Genomic DNA, 19,474 nt, shown 5'->3' with positions numbered 1-19,474 from the left:
AGTAGCTCTGCAATCAACAAAGGAAATACAGAACACACCATTGGACTTGGCCAGAAGTAGGCCACTGGGGACCTCTGAGCTGTTTCCATGGAGTGCAGGGAAAATAACCAGATTGCATGGGCTTGAGGAGACAGAGGGTGCTGGAGAAACCAGACAGGGAGATTTTACTCCCCTCTAAACCAAGAAAGGCGGGCTTTGGGAGGGGGTAGTCACCAGGTTAAGTAAGGTCTTTTTGTCAAGATGTAGTGATTAGGGCCGGGCCTGGTGGCTTATGTCTATAATCCCAGCACTTTGGGAGGCTGAGTTGGGACGATCGGTTGCATCCAGGAGTTCAAGAGCAGTCTGGGCGACATAGTGAGACCCCATCTCTATAAAAAAAAATTAAACATTAACCAGGCATCGTGGCAAGCACCTGTAGTCCCAACTACTCAGGAGGCTGAGGTGGAAGGATCACTTGAGCCAGGGAGGTTGAGGCTCTAGTAAGTTGTGGGCACACCACTGTACTCCAGCCTGGGTGACAGAGTGTGACCCTGTCTCAAAAATAAAAATAAAAATATAGTGATTAGGGACTGCTTAAAGACAAGAGGTGACAAATCTTGGGAGAGTGAAAAATCAAACTGACTCTCACCAAAACAAAGCATCAGCTGTATGGTGGCGGATCACACCACAACATAAAATGTAAACATGGGGCAAAGTCTGTGAACATTTGTGTGAAGGGAATGAAGACCAGGAGAGTAGTATATGAGGAGCAAGGACTTGAAGAGGAAAGAGGAAACTCTTTTCAAGAGCTCACAATTTCAAAAAAGTGAGAAAATCGAAAAGAAGACAGAATGGTTAATGCAGGTCATACAGCCTGAAATTTAGGAGCAGTTGGAAGAGGATTTGACTGAAGGAGACAAACAGTGAGCAGTGGCCCCAGAAAGAGCCATTTCATAAGGAAGCATGAGTAGAACAAAAGGGAAGTTGCCAGGGTTCTGGGTAAGCAGCGAGGACTGTCAGTTCAATGCCTTGGCCTGAAGGGGCCTTCTGGAGCCCAAATCCAAATGGCCCTGGATCCTCAGGGACAGGGGAGCTGGGTCTACTACCCTGCTTCCATGAGAGATGGCAGGCAGGAGGCAACATGGGAGGGCTGGGTAACCCTAGGAAAGGAGCTATAGGATAATACCCCAAGCCCATGGAAATATGATGAAAGAATGAAAACCACAGCACATTTGACAATTTCTTTCAATAACCATGTATGGAGCAAGTACTTTGCGCCAGGCATTGGTTATAGGCTCTAGCTGCTCTCAAGGAGTTTACATTCTAGTACAAGAAACAAACCCAAGGCAGAAAGAACCTACAAACACGAAGAGGCTGATGTTCTGTAGTAGAGAAAGATGTAGAAACGGCTTTGTATGGGCTAGTGTTGATGTATGCCAAAGAAACACAGTGGAGAAGTCTACACACTTTCCAGCATAATACAGAGCTTACTTTCCTCCAGGAAGTGATGAAGAGAAGGTTCTTGGTGAGAGCTTGGGGTCTGGTTTAATCTGAATAAGCCCATAAATCCATTACATGGTTATTTTTTTGTATATTGCCGTTTTTGTAGTTTATACTGAGACGCAAATATTTTTCAATTCTATGTTTACATCATTTCAATTCCATTTTCATTTATGCCAGAAAGAATCAATAACATGTCTTGTTAGAAAAAAATAAATACGTTAAAAGGCATTCACCTGCATGGGGAGAATATCTTGTCCCTAGAAGGTCACTCTGTGGGACCATGCATATGCTCGACCACAGGAGCATTGTGTGACTGAGAGTATTTGTGCTTCACTAATGCTGGTAACTCATTTTTGAAAATTGTCTCAGTAATATTCACATTGGAATAACTTTTACAATACTTTTAATGTAATTTTTAACATAGCCCCTTTTCTGATTATAAAAGTAAGGCACACTCATTGAAAAGTTGGGAGGAAAGTATAAAGGAGATTTTTAATGTCATCTTAAAATACCATTTGTAAACTGGGGTATATCATGGCTCAGCAGTCCTTATTCTCCTCTCTCATACACACATACATATATAGATATTCACAAAATAAAATATAAACTCCTTATGGGAAATCTTATGATTCTTCAACCAAAGGGTAGTCTAAGCAACAAATCAACCCAAAGCATTTATTTGGTGGGCTGAAAGTTTGTATAGTATTACTCAAAATTGACTTTAACAGGCTGGGCACAATGGCTCACACCCAGCAATTTGGGAGGCCGAGGTGGGTGGATCACTTGAAGTCAGGAGTTTGAGACCAGCCTGGCCGACATGGTGAAACTTCATCTCTACTCAAAATACAAAACTTAGCTGAGCGTGGTAGCACATGCCTCTAGTACCAGCTACTCAGGAGGCTGAGGCAGGAGAATCGCTTTAAGCTGGGAGGCAGAGGTTGCAGTGAGCCGAGATCACGCCACTGTACTGCAGTCTGGGCGACAGAGCACGACTCGATCTCACAAAAACTGTGAACTAGGCAAAGTTTCTTTCCAGGAAATAATCACATCCCCATCTTAATAATCCCATCCCTATCTAATGTTAGGCAGAATTCTTAGGTGACCCCATGATCTCCAACCCTTGGTGTTACATCTGTATAATATTCTTCCCTTGAGTGTGGGTGGGACCTGTGACTTGCTTCTAGTCAATAGAATATGGCAAAAGTAATGGAGGTCACTCTCGAGATTATCTATATTATCTAAGGCTCCATCTTGGAGTGACAGATTTCTCTGCTGGCCTTGAAGTAGCAGCTATGTTGTGAACAGCCAATGGAGAAAGCCATATGGCACAGACCTGCAACAAAAGGTGGACCTGAAGGTAGTCTCTGGTCACCAGCATACAGCCCCAAGGAAATGAATTCTGCCAGAAATCTGATGGAGCCTGGAAGCCAATTCTTTCCCAGTTGAACCTCCAGGCTGACACTTTGCAGACTTATGAGACTAAGTAGAGAACCCAGGTAAACTCAGACCCCTGACTCATGGAAACTGTGAGATAGTAAATGCTTGTGTTGTTTGAAGCCACCAAATTTGTGATAATTTGTTACACAGCGGTAGAAAACTAACACACTGCCCCCAACAGTCCTATATTTTTTGTACCCTAGCCCATGTAGGCATTGCCCTTCTACATTAACATTTGTATTGGAATGGAAATGGTGGCTTCTAGTATCTTTTTCATACTTATTTCTTCATTAATTCCCTACATTCCACCAGAATGGCCTGAAATGCACCATACATAGTACTATCTTTGGCTGAATTTTTGTTCATACCATTCCTTCCAACCAGATTCCCTCTCTTCCACCTTTGTGCCTTGTTCATGAAATCCTCTGAATTTGTAGACCACTGGACGATTGTTTCCATAGCACTTTTTAATTTGCATCCTTGTTTGTCCCTGATTCATATACTGCCATATGACTTATTTTAAAATCGTATTTCTCTGAGAATGTATTGAATGTATATATATAATATATAAAAATATATAATACACCGAATATATATATATATAATGTGTACATAGAATATATAAAAGACTTTTTATTTTTTTTGAGACGGAATCTCATTCTGTCACCCAGGCTGGAGTACAGTGTCGTGATCTCAGTTCACTGCAACCTCCGTCTCCTGCGTTCAAGTGATTCTCCTGCCTCAGCCTCCCAAGTAGCTGGGACTACAGGCGCCTGCTACCATGGCCGGCTAATTTTTGTATTTTTAGTAGAGACGGGAGTTTCACCATGTTGGCCAGGCTGGTCTCAAACTCCTGCGCTCAAATGATCCACTCACCTTGGCCTCCCAAAGTGCTGGATTACAGGCATAAGCCACCGCGCCCGATCAAAAGATATAAAATATTATATATGTGTATGTCATCATCTCTCCTCAATGAAATTGCAAACTCATTGGAGCCCTGGATTCCACATTGTGCATAGTAATTGCCAGGAATACACAAGTCCAAATTTTAAAACTGTGTCATATGAAGTAGTCAATCAAGTGTGTTTGGCTCTTCACAGAGCCAGACCTGAGAGTATCCGACATTGTTACCCTAACCTCAGGGATCTGCATTTTCCTTTACTGAAATGAATATAATGCCATCTGCCATAATTAATTCAAAGATTAAACAAGGCTACCGTGGGTGCCTGGCTCTTCATAGGTGCTCAATAAATGTGAGTTGAGAGCCCGCCCCTGTGGTCCCAGCTACTTGGGAGGCTGAGATGGGAGGATCGCTTGAGCCCAGGAGCCGGACGGTGCAGACTGCTATGATGGGGCCACTGCACTCCATCCTGGGCGATCAAGCGAGATCTTCTTTATTTATTTATATAAATAAATAAATAAATAAATGTGTGAGTTGAATCACAATCTAGGTTTGCAAACCTCCTTGTGTAAAGGCTGCGCAGAGAGAACAGTGGTGGAATTATCACAGGCAGGCCAATGTTTCAAAGAGCTTAGTGAAACTGAAGAAGCTTGTGCATACAAAAGGCCAGTTTAGGTAACTGTGTTTAAGCTTTAGTTTCCTTTTCCACATAGATATATGTGGAATGCAAGGCCAGCAACCGACTCACAAATACTGATCAAGACGGGGGAGGGATCTAAAGGAATGTGAGTACGTCCTGCCAGGAAAGAAGTTTGCTGCTTCTGAAATATTTTCGTCTTCGCCACTGGCAGGATTGATCGATTGCAGTTAGCAAAGCGTTTTCTGTGCAGACTGTCCAAGCATCTGCTTCTGTACTTCTGTACAACTGTTGCTCAAATTCACTCTTCCTTTCGAATCACCATCTTTGAAGAGCGACAGAAAAATCCATCTAAATCACCCGAACTAATCATTTGAACTGCTTCCAAGTCCTTTAAAGGAGAATCCTAGCGAGGGTCCTTAACACTTCCCCTTACCCTCTGCCTGGGTTCAAACTTCAACTCCCAGGGTTCGCCCAAGTCCCTCCCCCAGTCCTGTCATCTAATGAATATGCAAATACCACATAATTGGCAGCCAATGGCTTGGGTTCTGGTCACATGGTGCCGATGGTAGGTGAGCAGACAGAAGTTGTCAGTGAACAGAGACGGCGCTCAGTCTGGGGCGAGCGCTCTAGTGAGCGCGGACGGATGCTTAGGCAGTAGTCCTGGCAGCGGCAGTAGTGGTGGCAGCAGAAGAGAGGAAGGGGGAGGGCCCCGAGGGCTACACACGCTCACACTTTCAAGTTCCCTTGGAGGGAGAGGAGGTGGGGCTGCAGAAAGAGGAGGCCAGGAGCCGTCCCATCCGTCCCGTCCCGTCTACCCCTCTTTCTCTTGCTCCTTGCCCCCCGGCTCTGCGAGAGTTGAGGGTTCGGGTGGCCGTACGCGGCAGTGAGGGCAAGAGGGCCAGGATAGTGGGGAGCGGAGGCAGGAGTGCGGGAGAAGATGCCCATCCTGCTGTTCCTCATAGACACGTCCGCCTCTATGAACCAGCGCACTGACCTGGGCACCTCCTATTTGGACATTGCCAAAGGCGCTGTGGAGTTATTCTTGAAGGTAAAGGGAGGGGAGGGGAGAGATGGGGAGAGCTCCCGAGGGATTTCGGGGTGTGGATTGAGGTGCTTCTGTAACGTTTGTATCGCCCTCCCCCCTACTTTCCTACGCGACCCCCTCCGTCATCCCTCGCCCCGCAGCTGCGCGCCCGGGACCCGGCCAGCCGCGGAGACAGGTACATGCTGGTCACCTACGACGAACCCCCGTACTGCATCAAGGTAAAGGGGCTACGGGTGGGGGGACAGGCGGGAAGCGGGAGCAAGTCGACGGGGGCTGCTTATCCCCCTGCCCCCGCCCGAGGCGGTCCTGCGTCGCCCGGCGGGGCGGGCGGCGGGGGGGCGCAGAGGGCGGGCGGAGTGGTGCCGTCGGCGGCTTCGGAGTAGCTGTCGCACCTGGGGTCGGGGAGAGGGGACCAGGGAGGAGCAGCCCCAGGGAGAAACCGCAGGAGGGCCGAGCTCGTGGCGCGACAACCGCAGCTGCCTCGGAACATGGCGGACATTTTGCTTTTGTATGAGCCTGCGAGAGGGAGACTGAGGGCGCTGCTGAGATGGAAAGGAGGGAGGGGAGGGAGGAGCGGGGAAGGAGGGCCAGAAACCCGGAGGGAGGCTGCGAGGCGGTCCCGCCCCTTCGAGGCGCACCGCGCGAGGGTGCGGCCGCGGCCGGGGGGCCGGGCGGAGCCTGCGACTCCGCCCCGAGGTCCTGCGGGCTGGGCGCGCGGGCTTTCCCGGAGCGTGGGCTCCTCCTCCGGCCCCTCCTTCCTCCCCCGGTCTTCCTCCCCCCTCCTTGGGCTCTTCGCCGCTTCTCCTCCTTCTCCCCCCCTTCCTCCCGCTCCCCTCCCCTTCCTGCTGAGAGCGTGGCAGAGCCAGCCGCCGGCCTTCAAAGACCAGACAACCGCCTTTGCACTCGTTGGCCTCTCACCACCCCCGCCCAATCGGAAATCTGTCCGCGATGCCAGCCTCCCCACCCCCAGACCCGGAGAAAGTCATTGCGTTTCTCCTCCGGAACTGGCCAGGTTCAGCCCCGCTCTCAGTTACCTTAGCTACTGTTACTGTTTCATTGGAAATTCCAGCGAAGCAACGACACGGAGGGGGACGTGCCGAGTGCGAACCCACAGGGGAGAGCTTTTTAGGGACCCGCTCTACCTATTTACATCATAAATTAGGTTTGTGCCAGCCACGTAGGAATTAATCCAGGGACAAGAAAGAAAGGAAGGGGAGGACTCAAATGTGAGCATTTGTAATAGTCAAGTTCGATGATTTGATTCTGACCTACAGGAGAAAAGTAGGGAGGACGGCCTCTGGGGAGTAATTTATGTTCCTATGGTGAGGAGATAAAGAACTGCTGCTTTGCCTGCAGTGGCCAGATAAAATGGAATTTAAACTGTTAAACCAACCTGCATAGGAGTCCTGCTTGCATATTGAAAATTTAAAAATACTACCACAATCCTTGACGTTTTTTGTTAGGCTTTTTCTTTTTTCCTCAGAATAATCGTTAATAGTGGTAGGGAGACGCAGTCTGGATGTGTTGTGATCCGTTTCTGTAGAATGAGGTGTTTTAATGAATGGAACCTACCAAGCTGAATAGTTGGCCAAAGAGTGTTCCTTCAAGCATAGGGAAACCAAAGAGAAACTAATTTTGTAACTCGTAGCTTCGGTTAACAGTTTAATTAGTAGGTTCCCCTTAAAACTGTTCTTTTTTTCGATACTTTGTTTTCAGTTTGTGATTCTATCCATTTAGAAAAGTGGAACAAGTAGACATCTTTCAAAATGCCTTAAGCTTTTTAAAAATGTCTGTTTTCCCAAAAGGATGTGATCATTTTTTTCCACATAGAAAAGGAGATGTTTATACATCCTAGGTCTGAATATCTACACCCTTTGACTACTAATGTAGATAAGAACCGACCATTTGTAGTGTGACCATTTGAAGACATGCTCCTTAATTGGAAGTAGTAAAAAAGATAAACCACAAAGCAGTGTGCCTTCTTTTCCTTAAAGGAACAACTTATTGGCCGGGTGCGGTGGCTCACGCCTGTAATCCTAGCACTTTGGGAGGTCGAGATGGGCGGATTGCCTGAGCTCAGGAGTTTGAGACCAGCCTGGGCAACATGGTAAAACCCCGTCTTTACTAAAATACCAAAAAAAAAAAAAAAAAAAAAAAAAAAATCTGCCGGGTGTGGTGGTGGGCGCCTGTAATCCCAGCTACGCTGGAGACTGAGGCATGAGAATTGCTTGAACCCGGGAGGTGGAGGTTGCAGTGAGCCGAGACCATGCCACTGCACTCCAGCCCGGGCAACAAAGTGAAACTCTGTCGTCAAAAAAAAAAAAAAAAGGAACAACTTATTTATCATTTTTCCATATGCCAAGAAGGATTGTTTAAAGATAGTTTTCCATCTATAAAACTTAACAAAACAGTAGTTACAGAAACTTGGGAAAGGAAATAAACCTCATTCTTAATAACCATCATTACATCTTTTAACCTAGCATTGTGATTACAGTGCACATATTACTTTGTATTCTGCTTTTTCCACGATTTTTATCTCATGAATTATTCCAGGTCGCCACATAGCCTTCATACTTAAAATTTTTAATGGCTGTGTAATTCATTCATGCTATTTTAAAGGCTCCAGATAATCCTATAGAACAGACAGGAAAAGTTGGATTTTGTTTTTAGTGGAAATTTCATCAGATAGTTCTTTTTATCCTGCCATTTTTTTCCTAAAGCAAAAAGCACGTTTCCAAGTTGAGTTTGATTTTTTTTTTTCGTTATGTAGGTCAGATATATGGGAAGATACTTTTTGTAATATGTTTAATTATTAATCGTTGGTTATCTTCTTCTTAGTCTATCTTTCCAAAGTTTTTCATTTTAGGTGATAACTACATGTTCTAGGAAAGGTTAATGATCTTAACGATGTTCTTGTCATTTTGCCCTCTATACCTGAATTAATAATATGCCATATTTTGGTAGCATTTTCTTTTTCTGAGTCTCTTTTCAATCACTCTCTTGCCAGCCTGCCTCCAACCCTCCTCTCAGCATGTGGTAACTATTTGTTCTTTGCTTTTAGGATCTAACCAGCTTGGAAGGTCTGAAATTTTAGAACATCTGGTGATTTCTTTTTTCTTAAAATTTAGTCTAGTCTCACTTGCTAATAGCTGGGAGCCATAAATGTCTGTTTTCTGTCACACTGATTATCAAATAGGTCTTTCTTTGATTGTCAGCAGGCACCTTAGTTCCTACTTAAAAACTTCACTCTCATAAGGTCTTTTCAGCAAAGTGATGTTGGCTAGGATTTTATTGGTAGCTTATTCTTTTGCAGAATATGAGTGTATTTTTTTAAATTTCTCTAAGGTTTGAGGACCATTGTTTCTCTTTTTTCACAGTAACTGCTTATTTCTTAGGTCTTGGTTGTATCCAAGTCTAAACACTGTAAAATAAACTTTGTTTTCTACTCGAAGGTTTGTTTCTATTGGTGTTATAACAGACATGAGTTGTGCGTTTGGTTGGAAGATTTTTTTTCTTAATAGGCGTGCAACTCTTCCCAGTATATCCACTTACAAGCTCCGACAATAAATCTTGTGAAAAGTTACTGTGACTGAAAATTTTCACTAACGTATAATGTTGAATATGTGAATATAGTATTTCACCAAAGACTTTGGACCTTTTTACCGCGTACTCCTTACTATATAGCTGTGTGCTCTTTTAAAATTAGTCATACCTGTTACTTGCAGTCCAGGTTTGCATGGATGGAATTAAGTTTGACTTAAGTACCATATAAAAAGTATATGAAATGTAAGCATCATGTGCTACATCTGTTATGTTGCTTTCTAGACAAGTTTTATGCATAGTGTTACAAGTGTTAACCCCACCTTTATACCGTGGCATCTTCAGTGTACACAGCTAGCATGACACCCTGTTTAACACTTAAAAATGTCTAATGTATCCTTGTAAAACTAATATGTGGTTTTTAAAAGTGTTATGTTTTGGGATGTTTTGGTATAATTGTTCTTTTTAGTCTTGGCTGAGGTTCTGCCGTCTTGTATGTTTTGTTTTGCTATGAATAATAATTTCCTTTTATTCAGTGAATAGAAGAGGTAGGCTTGTCACTACTATTACTTTGAAAGAAAGTAAGCTATTAGAGTAGGGTATATACTAACAAAGGTATTCAAAATAGTTTTATGTTGGAAGCTACTTTCTTAAAATTATTTCTTTTTCCTTGAAGGAAATTATTTTTTTTAAACATAAAATGGAGTTACTTTTCTAGAAATAGTTGAAACATATGTATAAAATACTGGCCAGAAGATTTTTATAAATAGGAAATGATAATGTTTCAAAGAAATATTCTAAGTCTGTAATTTGAAAACATACATTTGAAAAAGTAAAATTTTCCGAGTGTTGCCTTTTCACATCCTGTAGCTAGCTTTGCTTACTGGTGTCTGCATGCCTTTGACAACATGTATCAGAAAATAGCAAAATTTTGGCTTACAGATTTAGGAAGTAATCTAAGCTTTTAAAATGATATATGTCACAGGCATTTTTAAGAAATTTAATTAAGACATAACTTTTTCATATGCCCATGAATATATTTTATAGACCTTATTTGCAAAAGGAGTGACTTTTATGGGAGCCTTTAATTGTGGTTAAGAAGCTATGGAAGAGCTTGTCAGTGAAATAGTAGCAACATGGCCTGTGAGAGCAATCTTAGACAATGAAAGATGCTTTTAAAACTCAAAATGCCACACAGGCAGTGCATTGACTTTTACAATGAATTGCCTCTCCCATGATCTTGCTTTCTTATCTACCTTCCTTTACTGGCCATTTATGGCATGCAGCAATAATTATTTTGAAATAAGAAAAGGGGAGAGTCAATAGTAGAAGATGAGACCTCTGGGCAATACAATCTTCAGACTAGGGACCAGCTGGAAGATGACTAGGGAATATGCCTGACAAAATTGTGGAGGCCTGTCTGTTCTGTATCCCCAACCTCTCTTGTATCCGTTCATTCTTATTTGCTCCTCATTTCAACCTTCATCATTTCTCACTTGCAAGCAGTCACTCAATTGTTCTCCCTACTTCCAGTCTTGCTTTCCACTGATTCCTTCCCCTCATTGCCCTCAGATTGATCATTCTTTAAATAAAGTCATTTCCCTATGAAAAAAAAATCCATCAGTGGCACTCCATTACATTTCCCAATAATAGTAAATTTCTTGGCCTGGCCTCCATGGCCCTTCATGATTTGGCCCTATCTTACCATGTCTCTGCCCTCTCTTCTCTTCTCATGGACCTCAGGCTTCACTCACAATGAAAAATTAGGTCCTCTCCAAACACACTATGCCAGTTGCTTCTGTGCCATTGTAAATGTTATTCCCTCTGCCTGGGACACATTGGTTGGCCTGACATACCTCAGTTCTTTATTCTATGTTCTTGAAAGTCATTTTGTCCATCTGCCTTTTCCCTACTCCAAGCAGTGTAACCATTTCCTCTGTGATCCTTTAACGTGTTGTCCACACCTTAACTATACAGCATTTAGCATGTTATATGGGGACTATTAGTGTTCATGTTGACTTCCCTAATGTGAGCTCTTGAAGGGCAAATATTTGAACTTCTAGGTATTTGTATCCCTAGTACCTAAGGGGGCATGTAGATTTTAATATGTACTCAACAAATGGAAAAAAGGTTTCAAGCAATATGTAAGTGTCAAAGCTACTCATTTCTCTCATGTCAAAGCTTACCTCATTCTTGGAACTCTTCCCCATAGAGTAATCACTATTAACAATTTGATATATTTAATGTTTATTACAGCTAGCATTTTCATATAGGTTCAAGTTTATAATATGGTAGAATCTTATTGTATTTTTTACAAGATAATTGTATATATTTCCCTTTTTTCCTTTTTTATCGAAGTATAATTTATATACAGAAAATACATGAATCCTGATGACTTGATGCATTTTCATATTTATACATTCATGTAACCACCATCCCAGGCCAAGATATATAACATTTCCATCAACCAGGAAAATGCCTCTTGCATCTTTCTGCAATCCATCTCTCCCCTGCATGTAATTACTGTTCTGACTTTTATCACCATTGTAGTGATATGATCAAAATGGTGTTTCCAAAAGACAAGTCTAACAGTAGATCAACACTACAGCAATCTAGGCATTCATTTGCCATATACTTCTCGAGCATCTCCTCTGCACCAGGCTCTGTTATAGGGGCCTAAGGTGAAATCAGAAAGATCTGGCCTAAGGAGGGACCAGAATAGTAAAAGACATGGTCCTAGTCATTAAAGGTCTTGAGGATAGTCACTGGAAAAAGCTGACTGGAGAAGGTTGCTTAGGATATGGGAAATGTCAAGAGCAGTGGACTCTTAACCAGAGAATTGGAGATGAGGGAGGAGGATGCACAGGACTCGGAGAATCTGATGTGTCTCAAGACTATAACTAGTTAAGACTAGACCACAGAAAGGCTTTGAAACCTACAAGCTAGAGTTTGTACATTTCTTCTGGGATGCAGAGCTCTTAGGTAGAACTGAAGAGAAATAGGACAAAACTTGTTGTCTGTATGCTTGTTTGCTTATAATTACCTTTTAAGTGAGCTAAAGGGAGGGGAGAATAAAAGGCTAGGGAGACCCAGAAGTTGTAGTTGTATTAGTGCTTGTTGCTTGAGAGCTTTTGGCCTTATGGTTGGGATTGGGGTGGGAGTAGAGAGATGGTGAAGTGCAGGGCACAGGTAAGGAAAGGGCAGATCATTTTTTCTTTTCAGTTTGCCTTTGCTTTGGGAAGATAATTATAATTTAGAACACAGGATTCTCAGTTTCACAGAGTGAAAAAATATGGCAGTGGTTCCACATCTCAGGAAGAAATGTGTTTTATAGAGAAGGATAGGATTGAAGGACCCTCCTTATGGGAGTGAGAAGGGCAGTGAAGAATGGAAACTACATGTTTCATTTAAGTCCTTAAATGAAAAACTCTGTAAACATGGCCTCCTCCCAGTTGCCTTTTACCAAAAGAGTGTAAATGAGAGACCCAGGCAGTCCCTTTGTAACTGTGTATTGGGAACTTGGAACACATTATCTCCTGGATACAATGTTGGAAGTGGTGATTACCTTCCCAGACCTTCCTCCCAGGAAAGCCTTTTTAACTCTTAATGTCATTTAGCCGTAGACCTATTGTGTTTATCATTGTTTCTAATGGGAAATGGGTTTAAGTTTCCAACTTGATTTGTGGAAAACATATTCCTTCTCTCTTCTTCCTCACAACTCGGTGTGGACTGTGGTTCCATGAGGGGTGGGAACACTGTAAAGGTTCCAGCAGAGAGGGTGAGGGGCTGAGGTGGCAGTGGAGGTAGGCGTGGCTCTTCACATATGCCAGTTACTCCTATTCATAGATTGGCTACATTTACAGGGTTCAGCACAGCATCCACTTAGCCACGTATGGTTATTGAGCACTTGAAAGGTAGCTAGTCTGTCAGTGGGTGCTGCAACAGACAGTGTAAAATATAATATTTTGGATATATTGAGTTAAGTACATTATTAATCTAACTTGTTTCTTTTTACTGTTTTAATGTGGCGAGTTGAAAATTTGAAATTCCATATGTGGCTTGCACTATATTTCTATTAGACAGCAGTGTTCGTCTATATTCTTTCTTAAGATATTTTATGATGTTCATATCCTAGGAATTGTTTCTGAAGGAGGATCCTTTCTCTGGAAGTTCCGTTTAAAATGAACACCGCCCCCCCCACCCCGTGATAAAATACTTATTTGTGCATGAAAGGTTATCATATAGTTCAGAGTTGATGGCTTGATAACCCTTGCTCATGGAGCAAAATATGAAAGCATCCCATTCTTATTTGTATTGAAAGCCAGTTTGGTTGCTTAGTCTTTTGGATGCAGTTGGTGATCCAACTGGTTGGGTTAGAAGTCTTTTCCTGGGCTAAGTATAATGGAATATGTATGTGAATGAATGTAACTGCAGTAATTCAGAATTCCATTTATAATATGTGCTCACCAGTAGTACTGAATGTTTCATGCTTTCAGTGTTATTAGAAATATGTAACATGTCCCTTGTTAGATTTACATAGCTACTTTGCCCAATAATTCTCAGGAGCAGCATTCTTTAGGAAGTTTAGAGGATAAAGTTTAGAGGATAAAGAATAAATACTCTAGTTTGGCATAGTGTAAAACTTAACAGAGGGGAATTTGTATCACTGCGGTTTTTGAAAACTTGATTGATGTTCCCCAGCGGAGCCCTTGTCTTATATCATGGCAAGTCATCAGTAGCGTTAAAATGAGGGAGAGGCCACATGACTGGAGGGCTCCTAGGATTCTTACTTCTGACAGTCGTTAACTTTTTCAAAACTTAATCCTCCTAGTGGAGGTCACAGGAGTGATTGTTATTTTTTGGTAACTATAATGGCTCCCATTTAAGGAAGAAGCGCCAATGTCTAATTCTGAGGCTGGGTGGATGTATAGATATGCTGATGAATAGCATCTATAAGAGGCAGGACCACTTTATATCCCTAATTTTGGATCCTCTTAAATCCCATCTTATGGTCGAAGGTGTTATCTAGCTTGTATAGCGTATCCCTGTATTTCAGATATGATTTGATTTATTTTGCTTCCTTGTAATAATGAACAATCACAAAATAGCTTTCAAATAATAGCAGCTGACATTTACTGAGTAATGCTTAGGTACAGGGCAATGTGCCAATGAATGTAAAATGTTTATTTAGTTTCTCTTCCTAGTCAGCCTGTGTACTGATATTACTAGGTACTATTATTATCCTCATTTTATAGATGAGGGAACCAGGGCCCAGAGAGGTTAAGTAACACAGCCAGTAGTAACCCAGGTCTGTCTCTATTCCAGTCTATTCAGTGATTAACCTCTTCACTTTTCCTATGAATTATGACACAACATTCCTTTTGATAACTTCTCACTGGTATTTTCTCATTATGATGCATGTCCTAGAGCCATCATTTTTTAAACATAATTATCATGCTGTTATTTATAGCTGCTTTTAATGTAATAGTGCTTGGTATTGTAGCAAGCACTCAGTGAATGAAAATTATTACTGCTAGTGTTATTATTTTTAATATTTCTCTGACTTGCTGGGTGAGTATTGTGGTACATTTGTTTGTAAAACATTTTTGCCTTTGATGTCCCACAGTTATGCCCCTACTGATGACAGATACAGAGTTGTTGAGACTCTCAGTTGATGGAGTATGAGATAGTTGAGGACTGGAGGATGTGAACTGGTGGCCTAGCCTGAGTAGGCCCTATAGGAATAGTGGTAGTTTTGTAAAAGCAGCAGGGTAGTCCTTGGCTATCTATTCATAATAGCCACTAGAAACTGATATGCCTTCTTCACTTTACCAATCTCCTGATAAATGCTTTTCTTATGAGGAAAAGAAAGATATTCAGTGTACTCCACATTAGCCATTTGTTTTTTCTAATCCATAGCCTCTGGAGGAGGTAGATATGGTTTTTAAAAAGGTTTGGATTACCATCATGCCTTTGCAGAGTTTTGTGTATCAGCCTGAGCCTTATCTGCTGGTGTGGTCCTCATTTCAACCACTTCTCCCATTTTCCTCAAGCCATACCCCATCATAGTCAGATTGTTGGTTTTCTTCCCTCCTGTCTAGTTAGATGGCCTGGGGTAGAAGAGGGATTTTAGAGGAGAAATAGAGATGTCAGTCAGTGGGGTCTTAACCAGAGAAACATTGCATGAAGACTTTTGGGTAGTGTGCCAGATGTTTATAGAAAAAGTAGAATTCTGTATCTTAAACCATTTCCCCCTGGTTATACTACTCATTAATGTCAATTGCTCTTTCATTATCTATATCCTGCCCTGTAGCTCAAATAGTTCAGTGAAGTTAGTATCAGGAGCCAAACACAGGATTTAAATGCAATTGAACAAAAAGTCTTGAAACATTTTTGTTTGTGCAACTGAAAAACAGTACTGTTAAGAAAAGTAAATATGATTTATTAAGGTCCTAAGATTTATTGTCAAGCTACTTGGGCAAAATTACCAATATTCATCCTCTTTGTCCTTGACTACATTTGAAACTAACTACTTCTCCCTTCCACAACTTATTACTTCCTATATTCTGTTTCTCCACTTCTCTCTCTGATAATTATTTCTCTATCTTCCAAAGTCTTTCCCTTGGGGAATGTATCCTGCTTCATTCGTGGTTCCAAATATTTCGACACACACTGATGCTTCACCATCTTCAGCTTTCACTCAGGCATCTCAACTGACTGCGTTACATCTCCACACATCTCCCCTGACTGTCTGTCCTGCTATCAGCTCACAGTCAGACCTCTGTCATTATTCATCTGTTTTGTTTGTTTGTTTTGCCTTCCATCTACTCTGGCCTATCTGCCATCCCTTTGAAATTTCTTTTACGTGTGTTCCTTCGACTCAGTTTCTGTTGCCATCACTTTAATCTAGGTTCTCATGTTTTTATGCTTTGACCACTGTACCAACCTTCTAACTGGACTCCCAAGTGCCTCCAAAATTCCTGTCTTGACTTACATCAACTGCTAACTTTCGAAAAAAGTTGGTTTTATCATATCACCCTCCCCACCAGCCTTCAGTCTCCCCATGCCTATGGGGTCAAGTCTAAATTCCCCAGCATGCCATTCTGAGCTCTCTAGTATCTGTTCCACGTGTCGTTAAAAACTTATTTCCCATCATTTCCCACAGAAGCCCTGCACTGTCTCTTCTACTCTCTGAGTGTATCTCCCCATTCCTGATGCCAGCCCTTAGAGCATCAGTTAATCAAAGGAAGAAGAGATACAGAGCCAGGAGAGCTGAAGGCCTAGGGGAGAAGAGGAAGTAAACTGAAAGCATTCCATTAAGGGTGTGACTTGAGGGTGAGGACATGACAGAACATGCTTTAAAATGCTATTATAATGATGAGAAGTTGCAGAAGGAAGGAGGGTGGGAGCTGGAGTATGACCTTTAGGGTTTGATTAGCCTGAACTCTAGACCAAGATGGTTTAATTTAAATTGGCCTGAAGTTGCCCGGAGGCACTGCTGTTTAATCAGAAGGGCCAGTCCCTCTGCCAAAGATAGCCCACAAAACTAGACAGAGGACAACAGGATTCCAGGGAGAATATCTAGCCTTTAATATAGCCATGACATTGGAAAGTGGAGACCCCCTCCTGTTTTATTTCTTGAAGGAGGATGTTGATGATAAGCAGAGCAAAGCTCTCCACTTTTCTTAATAGCTTATATAGGTTTGTAAACTCCATTTCATAGTGATGCCTTTGAGTTGTGTGTTAGAGGTAGATTTAGGCAATAGCTAGGTACTTTTATAAAATCAGATTTTAAAAAGTGGACATAGTACATCCTGTCTAGTAGATCATACCATCTACTGTCATGTAGTATGGCAAACTGTGTCCTTTTCACTTCAATAGCTCTGTCAAGAGTGCTGGACTGGAAGGCAAGAGATCCATGTTCTTAGCCTGAGTCTGTTACTAATTACACACATGACCCCAGGCAAGTCACTTAACCTTTTATGGTGTCAGTTTCCTCATCTATTAAATGAAGGGATTAGACTAGATTATTTCCAGGGCTCCTTCCGAAAAAGTACAGGAGAGAGTTGTATAACTGAAAGGCAGGAAGTGGAATAATTGAGGCTTGGAATTCAGGCCGGACATGGTGGCTCACACCTGTAATCGCAGCACTTTGGAAGGCTGAGGTGGGAGGACCACTTGAGCCCAGGAGTTTGAGACAGCCTAGGAAACGTGGCAAGACCCTGTCTCTACAAAAAATAATTTAAAAAAAGAAAATTAGCCTGGTATAGTGGCACATGCCTGCAGTCCCAGCTACTCAGGAGGCTGAGGTGGGAAGATCACTTGAGCCCAGGATTACAAGACTGCAGTTAGCTATGTTCACACCAGTGCACTCCAGCCTGTGCCACAAAGTGAGATCCTGTCTCAAAAACACAAACAAACAACAACAAGAAACTTTAAATTTTAGAAAAGAGGTCCTGGAGGTGTTTAATGTGCTATATCACACACTTAGTGGTTAAATTGGTAAATGCCACTCAATCTTATTGATGTCAATTCTGTTTGCTGTAAACAATTTAATAATGTTCATGACAGAGTCCTATCAATACTTTGGAAGAGTGAGAGTGAGGGTTTGGTGAACAGACAGACTAACTAACTTTGTATTTTGTTGGGATTTTTAGCAATGAATGCATATTACTTTTACCATGTAAAAAGTAGCTCATAATAATTTTTTGAAATTATTTATTTTCATCAACTTTTAAGTTCTAGGGTACATGTGCAAGATGTGCAGGTTTGTTAACATGTGCCATGGTGGTTTGCTGCATAGATCATCCCATTACCTAGGTGTTAAGCCCAGCATCCATTAGCTATTCTTCCTGATGCTTTCCCTTCCCCAGCCCCCCTTCACAGGCCCCACCCAGTGTTTGTGGTTCCTCCCATGTGTCCATGTGTTCTCATGGAAGAATTTTTCCTAAAATAATTAGTCCTGGGGAAGGAGGTGCTGTGTAATCTTCAGAAAGTAATAAATGGCCATTCTGCTATCTCATATGTTCAACACTTTCTGCAATGCTTAGGTGGCTTAGTCTCACTCCTGTCCATGTATGTTTTTTCCAAGGCCAAACATTTTTATTATTTTGTGTATATCTGTCCATAAAATGAGCCAAAATGTAACCAACTGAACGTGTGATATGCGCAATAGTAGTTTTTTTTTTTTCCTGAGAATAGGTATTAGTTGATAGCTGCAGTCAAAGTGGTCTGAGACTGGGAAAGGAAACTTTTTACATTTACATATGACCAAGTTTAGTAAGTTCTAAGATATTTCTGCTTCAGTGGCAGTGCAATTGACTTTTGGAGGGAGGAGAAAAGCTTCTAAAATTATTGGTTTCTACATGTTACTGTCCACTGGTGAAGGTCAGATTCTTTTGATATTATCATGTTTTCCAGTAAACTTTGAGAAGTGTGCTGCTTCACGATTTTATCGTAATTCCCTGGGGTAAGAATTGAAAACTTCATAGATGTATTTTGTAAATTTTCTAGATCCTTATGATTGTTTATATGCTTAAAAAACTTCATACTAAGTATTACTTTAAAGATGTCAGTAACACAAAATGGTGAACTATGTGTCAGTGGAACCAAACTGTGAATCATTTCTTTGCCCAGTTTCATTAAAATATGTGATCACGTGAGTCTTTAACTGTCTGCTGAAGATCAGTGCAGCAGGCCACAGACTGTTAAATATATTTCTGCAATATACTGGGGGAGGTAAATTTCTTAATATCTTTGTTAAAAAGTAGAAGACACAAGTAAGCTAGATTTCATATATGTAGTCTTGGTTGGTAGTATCTCCTGAAGTGTGTGGAGGAAAATTGGTAGATCAAAACACAGAATGATAGCATTCAGAGTTCTCAGGGAGAGAACTGATTTAATCAAATAAAATGAACTTTGCACATTTTGGCAAGTTCAGGACACTAAGAAAAGCCCTTGGGGAAGTAACTTTTATAAAACTGAATCCAAGAGAACGGGTTATTCTTTTTTTTTCTTTTTTTCTTTCTTTTTTTTTTTTAAAGATAAGGTCTTGCTCTGACACCCAGGCTGGGGTGTAGTGGTGTTATCATAGTTCACTGTAGCCTCAAACTCCTGGGTTCAAGCGATTACCACTTGGGACTACAAACACATGCCACTATGGTTGGCTAATTTGTATGTTAATTTTTTGTAGAGAGAGGGGTCTCGCTATGTTGCCCAGGCTGACCTTGAACTCGTGGGCTCAAGTGATCCTCTCTCCTCAGCCTCCCAAAGTGTGTTGGGATTACAGGCGTGAGCCACTGCACCCAGCCTTGGATATTCTTTAAAAAGTAATTTTAAAGTTACACTATACATTTAAAACACACAATAGTATAATACCTCCTTTGAGCATTGAAGTATATTAGTACCTTGAGTCAAGTGAGTAAAGCAC

At 41.7% G+C, this 19,474-nt stretch overlaps 1 protein-coding gene across 9 annotated transcripts in view; it reads left to right on the top strand.

Moving 5' to 3' along the window:
- Nucleotides 1–5,026: 5,026 nt before the first annotated feature.
- INTS6L (integrator complex subunit 6 like) overlaps nucleotides 5,027–19,474 on the top strand; it is a 62,563-nt gene continuing 48,115 nt past the window's right edge. For 2 of the 9 annotated variants that reach the window (XR_002519514.2, XR_002519515.2), the window contains exons 1-2: nucleotides 5,028–5,508; nucleotides 5,646–5,723. Coding sequence is in view for 6 of the 9 variants with exons in the window: in XM_009198318.3 (XP_009196582.1) it covers nucleotides 5,398–5,508; nucleotides 5,646–5,723 (189 nt within the window). In the remaining 3 variants the exon portion in view is untranslated. Of the gene's footprint in view, nucleotides 5,509–5,645; nucleotides 5,724–19,474 lie in introns of all 9 variants that reach the window. The other 7 variants (XM_009198314.3, XM_009198315.4, XM_021932719.2 and 4 more) reach the window with 5 other exon arrangements.

This window comes from Papio anubis, chromosome X (assembly GCF_008728515.1).
Source record: "Papio anubis isolate 15944 chromosome X, Panubis1.0, whole genome shotgun sequence".
NCBI lineage: Eukaryota > Metazoa > Chordata > Mammalia > Primates > Cercopithecidae > Papio > Papio anubis.
This window is presented reverse-complemented; position numbering and strand designations above follow the sequence as displayed.